This window comes from Gambusia affinis, linkage group LG15, assembly GCF_019740435.1.
Source record: "Gambusia affinis linkage group LG15, SWU_Gaff_1.0, whole genome shotgun sequence".
NCBI classification, from domain to species: domain Eukaryota; kingdom Metazoa; phylum Chordata; class Actinopteri; order Cyprinodontiformes; family Poeciliidae; genus Gambusia; species Gambusia affinis.
This window is the reverse complement of record NC_057882.1, coordinates 10,130,702-10,145,104: the sequence shown is the minus strand read 5'-3', so window position 1 is coordinate 10,145,104 and position 14,403 is coordinate 10,130,702. Positions and strand designations below refer to the sequence as shown.

General features: G+C 38.0%; 2 protein-coding genes across 4 annotated transcripts in view; both read right to left on the bottom strand.

Moving 5' to 3' along the window:
• Positions 1-254: 254 nt before the first annotated feature.
• On the bottom strand, positions 255-9,087 carry dnajc18 (DnaJ (Hsp40) homolog, subfamily C, member 18). The gene is made up of 8 exons (XM_044141512.1): positions 9,078-9,087; positions 8,407-8,602; positions 8,110-8,255; positions 4,327-4,533; positions 4,083-4,195; positions 3,724-3,833; positions 3,464-3,636; positions 255-2,992 (listed from the first exon to the last, which is right to left on the bottom strand). Exons 1-8 carry the CDS (start codon positions 9,085-9,087, stop codon positions 2,868-2,870), a joined length of 1,080 nt encoding a protein of 359 aa, XP_043997447.1. The 3' UTR covers positions 255-2,867.
• Positions 9,088-9,827: 740 nt separating this feature from the next.
• ppp3ca (protein phosphatase 3, catalytic subunit, alpha isozyme) overlaps positions 9,828-14,403 on the bottom strand; it is a 38,450-nt gene continuing 33,874 nt past the window's right edge. For all 3 annotated transcript variants that reach the window (XM_044139868.1, XM_044139869.1, XM_044139871.1), the window contains one exon: positions 9,828-13,038. In XM_044139868.1, coding sequence (XP_043995803.1) covers positions 12,860-13,038 — 179 coding nt within the window. In that variant the 3' untranslated portion in view covers positions 9,828-12,859. The remainder of the gene's footprint in view (positions 13,039-14,403) is intronic.

Genomic DNA, 14,403 nt, shown 5'->3' with positions numbered 1-14,403 from the left:
CCCATTTAATATTTAATGCTCCCTTTAATCTAAATTAATCAAGAATATTCTGTGACAAATGTTATTTTGCTGTGGAAGTTTCCTTCAGTCATTGTGTCCTTGAGATTAAGTCAAACATCTAGCTCAGGCTGAATTTGGCTCAACTTCATCTAATTTGATCCATATTCATATTTTCTTAAAACAGGGCCCCCTGTTGACTTCACTAAGTCAACCTGAAATCACAATGGAATCAAAAAAGACAGTAAATGTTTCAATACTGGTTACAGGTTTAATTTTCATGTATTTTTGGCCGACAGCTTACAGTCAATTCAGCAACATAACTTGTGGTTATACATTTGAAACCTAGCTTGTGTTTTCTGTCACAGTTAAGGATTTAAGTGTTGTAAGATAACAGCGTGAACCTGAATATTCTGCTTCATTTACATTTATAGTCAAATAATAAATATGCAATAGAAAATAAAATAAAATAAAAAAAACAACTTCTGGGTTTCATGCAATTGTCACAGTATGGAACAAAAAAAAAAAAAAAGATGATTTAACTTAAAAGTGCTCAAGATGAACCTGAATATTTCAGAAGTACAACAGCTAAGGCAGTCTGGTAAGCGCAGTGCATGGCAACAAATCAGACTTTCAGCTATAGGGAAGAATGATTTTGTATTAATATCGCAAAAGAGATTTGGACAATGTCAGCATAATATTTAGTAAGATTATAACACCCCAAATGTCCACAATATGAAATTGGTTTCATCTAGTTAAAAAAAAGAGGAGTTTTAGGCCCATCTGGTTATATTAATTAATTTCTCCTTTATAAAAGATCTGTACAAAATAGGGAGACTGGATTTAGAAAACACTTTTAGATGGTTAAGCCTTTTTGTGAAAAGAAAATAAATCTTTGTATATTTATAATAATATAGTGCTTGCAAAAGTATTGATGCCGCAGTTGTCAAATTTCAACCACAAACTTTAATGTACCTCTATGTGACAGACCGACACAAAGCAGTAAATAATTGTGAAGTGGAACGAAACACAAATAAGCATCTGAAATGTTTATTTCAGACAGACGCATGCATTTGTTTTCAGTGATTTTTTTTTTTTAATGCCCCTAAACAAATCTAGTGTAATCTGAATGAGTGTCCCTGTGCGTAATGTAACCTGAGTGCATCTACAGTTGTTCAGTGAAGGCCTCAGCGATCTGCTAAGGAATATTAGCGACCAAACGCATCATGAAGACCAAGGAGCACGCCTAACTAAATCAGGGTTACGATGTAAAACGATGTCCATTTGAAAAACAGAAGTGTTCAGCTCATCAATTGAAAGCACAGAGTTTGTAAACCTACGAAGACAAGACGCTCTACCTAAACAGAGAAGAGCTCCATGGGAACTCTGGAGGAGCTTCACAGCTCTGGGAGGAAAATCTGTTGATAGGACAACTAGCTGTGCAAAAATCCATGAGAAGTCCCATTTCAAGTTTGCCAGGAGTCATGTAGGCAACACAGCGAACACGACAACATGGCAAATGGCTTTATGGAAGAAGACTAACACTGCATATCACCCCAAACACAACTTTTCCATGGTGAAACATGCTGATGGCATGTTGCAGGAATGGTTTTCTCTGGTGGATTGAGCTGAATACAGGCCAGTCCTGGAAGAAAACCTATTAAAGGCTGCAAAGACTTGAAACTGAGGTGGAAGTTAATTTTTCATTCTAAAATTGAATCTAAACATACTCTGAGTGGCTCAGTCAAAGTGCATATCTAAATTAGAAGAGAATCTGTGACAAAACATGGAAACTGATTTTTCACAGACGCTCGTCATCCAATTGGACTGGGACTGAACCGTTTCACAAAGAAAAAAGACAAACCATATGGTGCACAGTATTGACTCATGACAGCTGAATGAGTATACCCACCAAATTTTCAACAATATTATGAAAAAAAAAAAAAAATCTATCAATCAATTTTGGTTCAATTATTTTAAAAAACCCCAAAGCATTACCATGTATAATTTTTCTGCTTTTTTCTCAAATATGCACTACTGTGTGTTGGTCTATCATTTAAATCTGATTAGAATTCCAGTTTGTGGTTGCAGTGTGACAAATTGTAATTTTACTATGACTACTTCTGCAAAGCACTGTGTGCAATTTCAAATATTAGCTTTGTGCATACTGCCATCATATGAGCTCCTAATGATCAGGAAACATTATGTTGGAGCATAAATCAATCTGAAATTTCAGATAAACAAGACTGTTTAAATGCAACCTCCAAAGGAGCTGCAAATAATCCTTACACAGCCACCAGTACCAGTAGTGCTTATGGGGGCAAGGAAGACTAAGATTCCTTGCAGAAGCTTTAACTGTCTTGGTTTTAAACACCTAAAAGGTCCTTCATAATTTCACAAGAAATATGAGCTGATTTGTCCAAACACTGCAGTATTATTTAGGTCTCTGTACTAATTTCCTACTGGAAAATCCTCACGAACATTCACCCTGTTATCTACCAAATAAATACATCAAACATTTCAACAAAGACGCAGGAAAACACAAAACCTAAACAGATAAAACATGTATGTCCCAAACATACAACTGCCTTTGTAGCCCCAAGGGGAGACTGCATATGTCATGCCATTTCTATAAGAAAGTTTGAAGGCTGTGAGACACCATACACCCTGCCAGAACGTGTTTCCACTCCCTGCTGCTAACGCCACAGTGCAACTCCTTATGTTCCTAACGACAAAGAGAAGGCACGTTGTTTTCAGAAGTGCAATCTCCCATTGTCTGCACCGTCCCCAAAGACATGTCGCAACAAAGTGGCCAGAATGGGTAAATTACACACTTCGCTAAAGAAACGTTTCCTCCTCTCAAACTGTCCTCATTTGACTCTCAGGCGGCCGACCAATCGCTGCAGCTTCTCACAGTTGTCCAGCCTCATGGACTCTGCCTTCTGCTTTAACCGCTCGTCTCGGTAAAGCTGCCCCAAGTTTGCCAAGTCTGACTCTGAAAAAGAGCAAGAGAGAGAGAATTTAATCAAAAATAACAAAAAGTCTTTGGCATGCATTTAAAAAAAATAAAAATAAAAATCAAACTTTAGTTAACTGTGTGTTAGCTGTACATAAAGGGAAAAGTAAAATAACTTAAGAAAAAAATGCCTCTGGCAAAACTTTTATCTGTGACCAGCTTGCTTTTACACAGCTGTACCTGAAGTCACTGGGCGATGAAACTGCCTAAATGTACAGATAGAATAGTTCAATTATTCAACTTAACCTGTTTCAGTTCTTCATGTACACCACTGTAAGCCTGAATGTTCATTTTGGGATTCCCTTGCGCCCTCTTTTAATGACCCCTGAAAATCTACACTGGCACCATATTTATATTTAAGGTGGGAAACCAAAATGACAGATAATTTTGGATCACGGCAATTACTTTAACCGGGTTATTAATCACGTTTTAATAAGGGTTCTCACTTACTTTGCTGCTTCTCCTTCCAGCAGCTGCTCTGCAAGTGTTCGATATAATCGCTCTCGATGCTCTTCTCTAGCTCCTCCAGTGCTGCCCCGCGGTACTCTTTCTGAAAACTTTTGTCCACATAGTACGGTACACCCATGTGTTGTGTTTCTCTGGACACCACCAGTCCCATCGCCCTGACGCCACAAAAAAATATAAATAAGCAAATTCAAATATACTCCATGCATCTAAGGTGGACAGGAATACGATCTTTCTAAACTCACGGCTTGTAAAAGAGACTGTAGGGCGGGTTAGTTGCCATCATCTGAGTAAAGACTGATATGAGGATCAACACCAGCACAGGCAGAAGCTGCAGAAGAGCTGTGAAGGTGTTCTGAGGGAAGATAAAAGAAAGACTGTAAATCACGTAGGCTGATTGGATTCTTGACGTTCAAGTGGATTTCATATGCAGCGCTGATGTAATCTTTTAATCCAGTGAACGAGACATCTGCACCCTTGTTAAAAACGTCCACAGTCCATCAGAACCCGCGGCTAATTAAAGCACCGCTGCCTCTCCAGGCGGAGACGACGTCGTGGTCAGCTGTTAACGAGGGATTGTCTTTACATTGAGCGAGCCACTGACCTGACTCTGGTTTTCCTCCACCACCTCCTCCCGCCTTTCGTGAGCCCGCTGCCGACGAGGCTGGTAGAACTGAGAGTAGGAGGCGCCCTGGTTGGTGTATACGTGAACGTTTCCTGCAGAGTCAAACAGTACACACTATTCTTAAATTTATGTGAAAAATAATCTGTTAAAATAACTCCTTCACACACACACACACACACACACACACACACCCACGCACACACACACACACACACACACACACCTGTGGGAAACCTTCCACCAAAGAAAATGTTGAAGAGCTCCTCGGGGGAAATGTCGGCCTCAAAGTCTCTGTAAAAGTTCCGGTAGTGTCCGGGCCGGCTGTTGCCAGAGCGATGGGGTACGCTTGAGGTCGGACTCTGTTCTCCGTATTGATCGTACTGCTGCCTCTTCTCTGGGTTACTAAGCACTGCATATGCATTACCAATGGCTGTTGGGAGAAACAAAGGATTACATGAAATTCAAATAATACCAAGGGTTAAGTCATTCTCAAACCACTGGTGGTCCGTGTTCGCCCTCTAGTGGTTTGCAAGGTACTGCATGTAAACGACAGTTTATTTGTGGGCCGTGAGCTCAAACTGTGACATGTACAGTTTAGCTTATCACAGAATTGTGTTTAAAAATAATAATGGATAGGTGGCGTAAGAGAACAATGCCATGACTACTTATATGATTGGAGGAATTAACGTCTGCGAGAATATATTTAAGTTTTTCAAGGTAAGTTATAGAACCTTTTAGAACACTATTATGATATCATACCACTGACACACAGATTTAGTTTGTCGACTCGTGGCTAGTCTTATTTACAAAACAGCACCACACATCTCATTAAGATGAACAGAGAAGACAACAATAAGTGAGTTAAGATTTGTTATTGCGGGGGCAATTTCAAGTTAAGTGTTTGTTAAATGGTCCTCTAATTGAAAAAGTTTGAGAAACATTGGTCTAGTTTGATCTGGTCAACTTGGCTGTACTGCATCTGTGCAAACTTTCAAAAACTGTCTTCTTTTACTAGATATCACCCAATATCTTCCCTGTGGCTTCCTAAGGAAGGTAGAGTTTTGTTATAAATGACTGGTTGAAGAACTGGGTGTACACATTGAGAAAATCTCATCATCGCTCCTCAGGTAGGTTGTCAGTTTGATTTCAGCCTCCCTCCACGTAATCTTTGGGCAACATGTTGAACCCTGAGTGAACCCATACATATCAGGCTGTGAATGGTTGACTGCGGTTTGGAGTGTAAAAGAGCTTTGTGTGGTCAATAACAGGAAACGGCAGAACAAGTGCTGTCCGTTCCCCACTTACAACACGACGTTTATCAGTGTGGATATGCATGTGAAAACATAAAGCAGCATCTAACCAGTGGACGACTAACCTACATTTCAGACTGATGGCGTTACAAGGAAGAGACTCAGAACCAGGAGTAAAAATGATTTGTTGATTTAGAAGCTATGGTAAGAAAAAAATTACTAGTGCCTCTAAGGTTGTCACATTACAAACACTTTAGTCTATTTTATTGAAAACATATTTGACAAGCCACTGCATTGTGGCGTAGAAGGACATTTATTTCACCATCTAAAATATGAAAAGTGTGGCATGCATTTGTATTCAGACCCCTTTTTACTGTGATACTCTGACATAAAGTCAAGTATAGCCAACTATCTTAAGAGGTCACCCAATAAGTAAATGGAGAGAGTGTAAAAATCTGTCCTTAAAGAGCAGCAAGAAGAAACAATCTGTTAAAAGAAAGCTGTGCTTTTTATCAACAGCGATAGAGAAAGATGAGAAGATAACTAGAAAATTCCTGAAGAAATTTAACTGGGGCCTGCCAAAGTGTGCCCGTCGGTTTGGACCCAGCGTTCTGATGCTAAGAATTACCATCAATGCTAAAGAAAGCTGCAATGTAATCAATAGCATGTGGAGAATCACAAGAATGTTAAGTAAGCTGGACATGCAACATTCAGTATGATAAAGTAAGTGTATTAGCTAAAATGAGCAAATATGCTAATGTAAGCATAAATACTTTCAGTAGCATGTGGGGTATCATTAGAATGTTTACTGTCATTTACTTACTCCATTAAGTATACTAAACATGGCTAATAATTCTGAAAAATAGAAAATAGCTTATTTAAGCTAAAAGGCTAATGCTAATGAACTGCCTTGCTGCGCAAGGCAGTTCCCTAACCTCGGATAAACAGATAATGCAGCCGCCTCCGGTGATTGCTCATCCAGAGGGGCATTTGAGGCTTTTATTTTGAAATTTGCAGTAAGCTTCATATTAAATGCCCACACTAATCCAATGTGTAAGAGTGCTTTGGATAAACCAGTCACATAAAGCCAAAAAGAGCAATTACATGATGTAAAAATTCCCAAGGCTTTTATTTTGAAATTTTGTTAAGCTTCATTTGAAAGGGTCAAAGTCATCCCATGTGTAACAGTCATTGGATTAAATCAGTCATATAACGCTCAAAAAGCAATGACCTGATGTAAAATTTTCAAGGGCTTTTATTTTGAAATTTTCAGTAAGCTTCATTTCAAAGGGCTAGACTCATCCCATGTGTAACAGTGACAGGGTTAAATTAGTTATATACAGCCCATAGCAGCAAGTTTTTCTAAAGGCCAGCTCAGTCCTCCTCTGTTTTAACTGAACTACTAGTTAGAACTACAGTGATGCGTATTTGTAGTCCTCAGCAGCTCTCCCTGCTCTGGGTTCCCATGGTAAATAATCCTCTCTGCCAGCTGTGAGTGAGACATCCAGGGGAGACAATTCTCTGTTTGAGCCAGCCAGTTTGACTAAAAAGCATTGCAAACAACTGTTTCCTGCTCGGGAACCGTAATACATATTCAAAAACCGTTTGAAGCATATGAGAGGGCTATTTGTCGTCTCACATAGTCCCGCCATTCATATCTCTACCTCACTCACAGTATTAACAGCGATGAGATAAAAAAAAGTGTGTGCCAAGGTCTGAAATTTTTCAGAAATACATGGAAGTGAATCAGTGAGATCTGTCTGCTACCCTGGCGCATGACTTTGCTCTGAAGCACCTGGAGAGAAAACTGTAAGCGCTAGATAATTTTTGAAAACATTTGACCGGAGCAGGCACGCGTATCCATGTCATGACCAAGTTTGATACCAATCATGCAATATTTGTGAGCGTGAGGGCGAGTTAAAAAATGATTTGGGGTCAAAATGTCGCTCTGACTCTCACTCTAGCGGAGCGGCCTTCACACTCTGATTTTTCCAAAAATCAAAAACTTTGGGTCGCTAGAAAGAAGTTGTGGACAAACCATAATACATATTGACGTGTTGTCTTCACTTTAAAAGAGATCACGGAATCTACAAAATGAAGTTTGAATGGCGTTTCTACATGAAGTTATGACGACACAGAAAATCCTCAAAATAGGGTATTTTCAGGATTTACTGGTTACCTCATCAGACTTGCACCTGGTGAGCTCGTTAGTGATTTTAGTCGTCGTTTTTTGCTTTTTACGCCGCCATGGTAACTCCAAATCCCACCAAAAGAGGTCACCCAATAAAGAGACATTCTATTGGGTGTAGAAAATCTGTCCTGCCATGCAGCAAGAAGAAACAATCTGTTAAAAGAAAGCTGTGCTTTTTATCAACAGCGATAGAGAAAGATGAGAAGATAAAAACATAACAATACTGGGGAAAAAAAATTCTGTTAGAAAGTGTCAAAAAATTCATGGGCTGCATTCTTCCAAGGCAGCATTTGAAGGCTAAGGAAAGCTTTTCAAACTCCAAAACCTCCAAATGCAGCCAACTTCTCTTTAGCATGTTACTGCTATGTGCTACGGAAATGTGAAGAATAAATCTGAAGACTGGTCTGTCCAATTTCATAGCCACTCATTTCTGGTCTTTAGATCCAGCCTACGTCAACTGGATCCTCAGTACAATGAGTTTAAGATAAATAATTATTGACAACAAGAATGAAATTGCCTTTCTATTTCCCCCAAAAGAATGTTTAGTGTTGTGTTTTACAAGTACCTTTGAATGCATCTGTGGCCCCTGGGGCAAAGTTTTTGTCTGGGTGAAACTTCAGAGCCAACTTCCTGTACGCCTTCTTCAGATCTTCATCACTGGCACTTTTGTCAACACCCAGGATTTCATAGAAGTCCTTGCAATTCTTTATTCTGCATTAACAAAGCATGCCGGGTGTTAGAAGAGAAGCATGAAGAGCTGTGGGAAGGAAACCTTGAAAATGTTCAGAGTGCATCACTTATCATCTGTAACGGTACCATTGCCTTTTCAGAAAGGTAGACTCAAGGAAGACGAACTGTTCACCTGAAAACACCTTGTCGCTGATCCTCAGTGTAAGTCTTCTTTTCATCATGATTCGTATTCCTTGTTTCTTGGTTTCCAATGTCCTCATCCCTCCAGCCTGTGGGCGGAGGCACGTGGTTCGTTTCTTGGGACGCACTGCCTCCATTTCTCAGTATGGCATCTATCAGCACTGTAACCAGTAGCACAAGTGTTTGCACTCAACAATGACTGAGTCAAGAAGTCTTAGAGACAGATATGAATATTAGCAAACATAGGATAGAATTAAGCTGCACATTTTGGTTTTTAGAACTGTTTTTAAATATTAGGATTCCCGTTGTGTTGGAGCACCCAACAGTGCTCAAATTTCAACAATCTGACAAATGTGGTCTCCTTAAAATTTAAGGATAATGCTTATATTGTTCAGGAAAAAACTCAAAGGCCACACAGACTCATAAACTGCAACATGCTAGAACCAGAATCACTGTTCACAGTGGGGCAAGGTTCAACGTTAACATGGTAGAGTGGGTTCAGGCCAAGAAAGAAGAGCTGCTCAAAAATGTAGGTCTTATTATCACATGAATAAGCCCAAGGTCTTCTGGAGAGCAAGTTTATGGTCAGACGACGCACAGTGACAAGAAGTGTGCTTTAAGGAGACAAAGTTAGTCTTTCAAATCTAATAACACTTTACTAACCACTAAGCATGGTGGTGGTAACATTATGCTTAGGATCTGTTTTGCTGTATCCAATATTGCACGAAGTAGGGTGAATAAAAAAGGAGAACAAACAGCTAATTCTTCAACTTTGACTCAAATCAGCTTGAATATTCCTAACACTTTTGGGCAATCAATTGTTGCAAATCATAGGATTACATTATGTAAATGTAATATCAACTATTGTCTTAATTAAGCATTAACAGACTTTTGTCCCAGGAGAGATTGAATATCCTATGTTGTCTCAGATTTGACCTTTTCCACACTTCCTCACATCTGGAAAACGATAAAAGCAAATTCCATTTATTAAGAATACATAGAATGCCTGCTATAAAGGATCTGCATTAATAAGAAGACATTGACGTCCATGATGTAAAATCCTAGTCAGAAATGTATGCAATTTTAATGTAAAGTATGAGAGTGGAGACATCTAAGCTTTTCCCAAGCTGCATTATTTGTGCACTCACTGTCGTGCCTACAGGAATCCTGTATGGCAATAATGCAGTTTGGATGCCAATGCTGCACAATGCATGAATAAATAGACTTTAATACATTTCTGCCTGATGGTCTCCAAGTAGGCTACTGTGAGGGGCGGCGTGGGAGCCGCAAAAAACAAGCAGATCTACATTTTAGCATGAAGCTCACTCATATCTAAAGGATTAAAGCTAAATGGCTTTTCTGGATCCACAACAACTTTAAACTAGCTTCCCAGCACCATACAGGCCCGGAAATAATAAAATGAAACAAAAAAATTTACCAAAAACAATCAAAGGAAGCCTATTTATAAAATTTATAAAACAAGACAAAACTACAAATATAATCCAAAAATAAATGAATTCAAGTTTACTATTTGAAACACAACTATCTATCACAATTATAATCTCACATAACAACTAGGAACTTAATTGCATGCATTGATGCGTTCCATACCATAGATGCTGTGTTAAGTCACTTTTTGTCCATCTTTACTTCACACACCTTTATCACTGAAAAGAAAAATGGCATCCAAACCAGGACAACATTAATGAATGACCAAAAATTCAAGAAATTTGTTGCAAGGTGGGCATCAAAGATGTTTGTCATTCCGTTTTAGATATTTTACTCAGGATGTTTCCTACTCTAGAGGTACTCCAGACTCTGAAAGATTCACATAATGTTTGGGAATAGTGATTAATTGCATTTAATCACAGTGAGACTTTAGCTTTTATTTAATATCAAATTATCCAGTTTTGATTATGTTCTAGAGTAAAAACAAATGAAAAAAGTATTCAGAAAAAATAAAAGTTTGATTAAATAGTTGAATACAAGATTAAATTATCAATGTTGGCCTGTTGTTCCTTTTTTCATAAAGAAAGTATTACAGATTAGCTATACTGGTTCAACGGTACATCTTTGCAAAACGAAAAGGCATTCTGCCATAGACTTATTCTTTAAAGTCTTTCTAGACTACTTCAGATATACAGTTTTAAAATGATCTTTTCTCATTTTTTTCTCTATTTTTGAAAAAAATAAAATAAAATCTGAGTCTACAAAGGCTATGGGATTCCAAACAAACTGCTGTAATATCTACACCAGGTCAGAAAGTGGTGAAAATGTCGGAAACCACAGAATCTAAATTTCAAAGAAGTGCCTGAGCTTGAATAAATCAGTGCTGGGTTGAAGATTTTCCAAAGCAAATGTAGTTTGTTAGCATGGCCTTTACCCTCATCCCATTATAATTAATCAAAGGCTGTGAAATCCTAAGAACACCAGTACGGATGCTGTTTATGATTAACTGAAACATAACAATACCTGCTGAACGTCTAGAACTTCCTTCCTTGTCACATTTTGCAAGCATAAAAATCCAAGAATATTTTGGAAAAGCAAAAGATGCAAAAAAATTTGCAGGATACTGATGTATGCTGAAGTCACTGTTTGTATTCTTGCTATTTCTTTAGCAAGAAGCAGGAAATAAATAACAGTTCATTAATAACTTGAAACCAAGGTATGTCTTAACATTCAATGTGACTTTTTTTCCCCTCTGAAAGCTGCGTCAATGCCGAAGGGAAGAAAGGTTATTGTTAGACAGAAATGAAGCGTAAATATCCTGAAATAAACTATGATTTTTTTTTATGAATTTGTAAGGTGAAATTGGTTTTTAACATGAAGCTGTTCTGATGTGAAGTTAGGCATGGGCTGGTTATGTCTATTAAGTTATGTCATGCATCCAAAAAATGATGACTTTAAAACTGATTAAATTTTCCATCACACCGGTGGGATAGTTTGAAGTGAGATTAATAGATTAATACATTTTGTATACAAGATATCAAGTTGGGCAATTTGGGAATATTTAGTAAAAGAGATGGTTTTCTCATTGCTAACAACATACTGTAAAGCAGGAGGCCGCAGCATTACAAACTAATCAGCTGATATTTACTTTTTATACTGCTGTTACTCAAAAACATAATTCTGTGCAATAAGCACTTACAAAGTAGGCTGTCACTAAATTCAGTTTTTCTAGTCTATAGTTTTCCTTACTTCTAAGAATCAAAGTAAATATAGCAGAAAAGTGATAAAAAATATTAAACAACTTATTATTTCAGCAGCAGTAGGGATATTCGTTGCATTTGCTGACTTGCCAGGACTACAGATAAAAATGACCTTTCAGATAACTCTGATACATTTACATCAGTGTCCCGGCCAAATATACCAATTAAATTATATTTCATTTATTCTATTTTTTGAAATTAGGGTTGTTTGATTAAATTACACATTATTGCTTCAAATCTTTGTGTTAATATTGTGAGAAGCTCAAGCCAGCCCATGCCTACGTACAATGCTCTTTTGGAAGAGACGTGAAACACCATAAGACTGAGATTAAAAGGAGTAAATGATATATTTCAAAGTCAAATCTCTGTGTTTAATCTGGGGTGCTGAGGTAGCATCAGCAAACAGTGGGACTGCGTCTTCTAAATCATCTCTCCTTTTCCTCCAGGTTCTGTGATCCTGTAAGGTGGTAGATTTCGAGGAGAGAAGGAACGAGGAAATGCCGGAGGTTACTAAGACATATCCAAGGTGGATCTGGGTCTGCAGTGGATTTGTCCGTGATGTGAGAACCCCGTCTTCTTTTTTCCCCTGCAGGTTGGCAGCATCTTACAACAAGGTAAATCAATAAATTTAAGTTCACCGATAAGATGGCGTGCTGCAGAGTTCGAAGAGGTACACACATTTACATATTCTCTTTTTCCTTTCCGTGTTGTGTCTCCCAAAGTGACGTGACCTAATACTAGCAAAAACAATAACATAAAGTAGATAATTCTCCTTTTGATGTGCATTTGTGAGTGATTCATAATAAATATTTTATAAAACATTATGTGATATGGATACTGCACTCATGTCGTCTGTCAGGCCCTGCAATGAAGGAGCACACGTGTGTCAGCACTTGCAGCAAAATGACTCCCAACAATTCAGTCTGTAATCGAATTGAGAAAGGGAACTACAGTCGGACACAACTTCCAAAAGCACTTCTTTGCTGCAGCTTGTGGGTCTCTCTGTATCCCTGCCCCTTTGCTGTGAACCCCAGCTCCCCCCACCCCCTAACAGTGCAATGACATGCCGTCATGAAATAAATGACCTTTTCGCCCAGTGTTTAGATTTGCTGCAGGTTTCATGTTCTAGCGGTAGGCCTGTTTGATTTCTGTGTTCTGAGGCCTGGATTTCCCATTAAGCAAAGTCTTCCTGCATGACTGCAACAGCGGCACAGTTTCCGTGGCTCAGACAACACATTACTGGATGTTGCTGTTGTCTTCTGTGCCGTTTGCCTCCGACATATTCATCTTGCCCATGGAGTGCCCCACGTGGTTCACCCCATCCTTGCGAGGTGGCATGCGCTCATTGATGCGGTCTAAGCCCTTAGCCTCCTCGAAGCTGGTGATCTTGTGCTGGGGGGAGAACCCACGAATAGCTGAAGAAGAGGAAAAACGCAGGGTCAGAGTTATGTCACTCAACAATCTAAGAGTATTCCGCAAGTCGTGTACCGTGTCAGACAGTTTACATGCACCCATCATGGACTGCATTAGTTTTGTGCTTCTCATAGTTAATTTTGGACAATTAGTTTTCCATGGAAGCTTGATCACACAACATATAATTCTGATTGACTTTTACAAACAAGAACTAGCAAGAGGAAGCTGAAGAGTTTGGATGTACTCCCCTGTCTTGTTTATTCCACACACTTTGTGCAATTTACCAGAACCTTTTGCAAGTGAAGCAGAAAGTTAAGGCTATTGTGTGGAATATGCTTAAAAAGCAGCCCCCTGCCAGGAATCAATAAAGAAATTTGGTCAACCACTTTTTATAAGAGGAGTTTCCAAATATTTGTCAAGATGAGCATGTAAACATTTGAGGTAATATGTATAATATTAACAGAAAATCCAACATAAATTCAAACCTGTGGACTTAATTCTCCTTTTGATGTTGCTAAATGTTGGAATGTCCAGCTAATATTAATAGATTGTTATGACAATCATGTCCATGATGAGTGAATGCAGACGTCTGGTAGCCATTATAAGTGCAAGTTATAAAAAGCTATGATATGATATATGATATATCCCCTCATGTGCCCAAACATGTCATGATTTAATAGCGTTAGATGCATCAAAAGTGTTATCACATCTAGGAGTGACAATCAAGAATAATAATTACACTTCCCTTTGCTAATTTCCTTTACATTATATAGTCATCAATACCAATTGTGAGTCACTGCCTCATAAGCAATGTTTAAAATACAAACTAAAACTATGATCAAAGTTCTTTTTACCAAGAGAAAAAGAACGGATCATATTTACAATCCGAATATGAGTCAGTGTTCAATAAATAAAGTGACAATATAAAAACCCAGATTTGCTATAAACTGACTGCAAACTATGATGATTGAGATATTCTATGCGATTCTTGTAAAGAGAGGCAAAAATGGGTGTATTTATAGGATGAAGAGGAGATCTTTTTCTGCAGATCTTAATCTAAAATGCGTACATACTGCCAGCACACCTTACACACATTTTACACATGTGTGACACAATTTGGAGAAAATTTCACAACATAAAATTGAGCAGGTGATCTCAGAACTCAACTTGGCAGAAATAAAAAAAAATATGTTCACATATTTCTATAAACGTATTATTATTATTATTATTATTATTATTATTATTATTATTATTATTATTATTATTATTATTATTATTATTATTATTACTTTATTTATTTACAATTGAATTTATTAAATCAAATGCAGTCTGTAAAGTCTTTGTATCTGAACTTTCTCCCAAAAAAC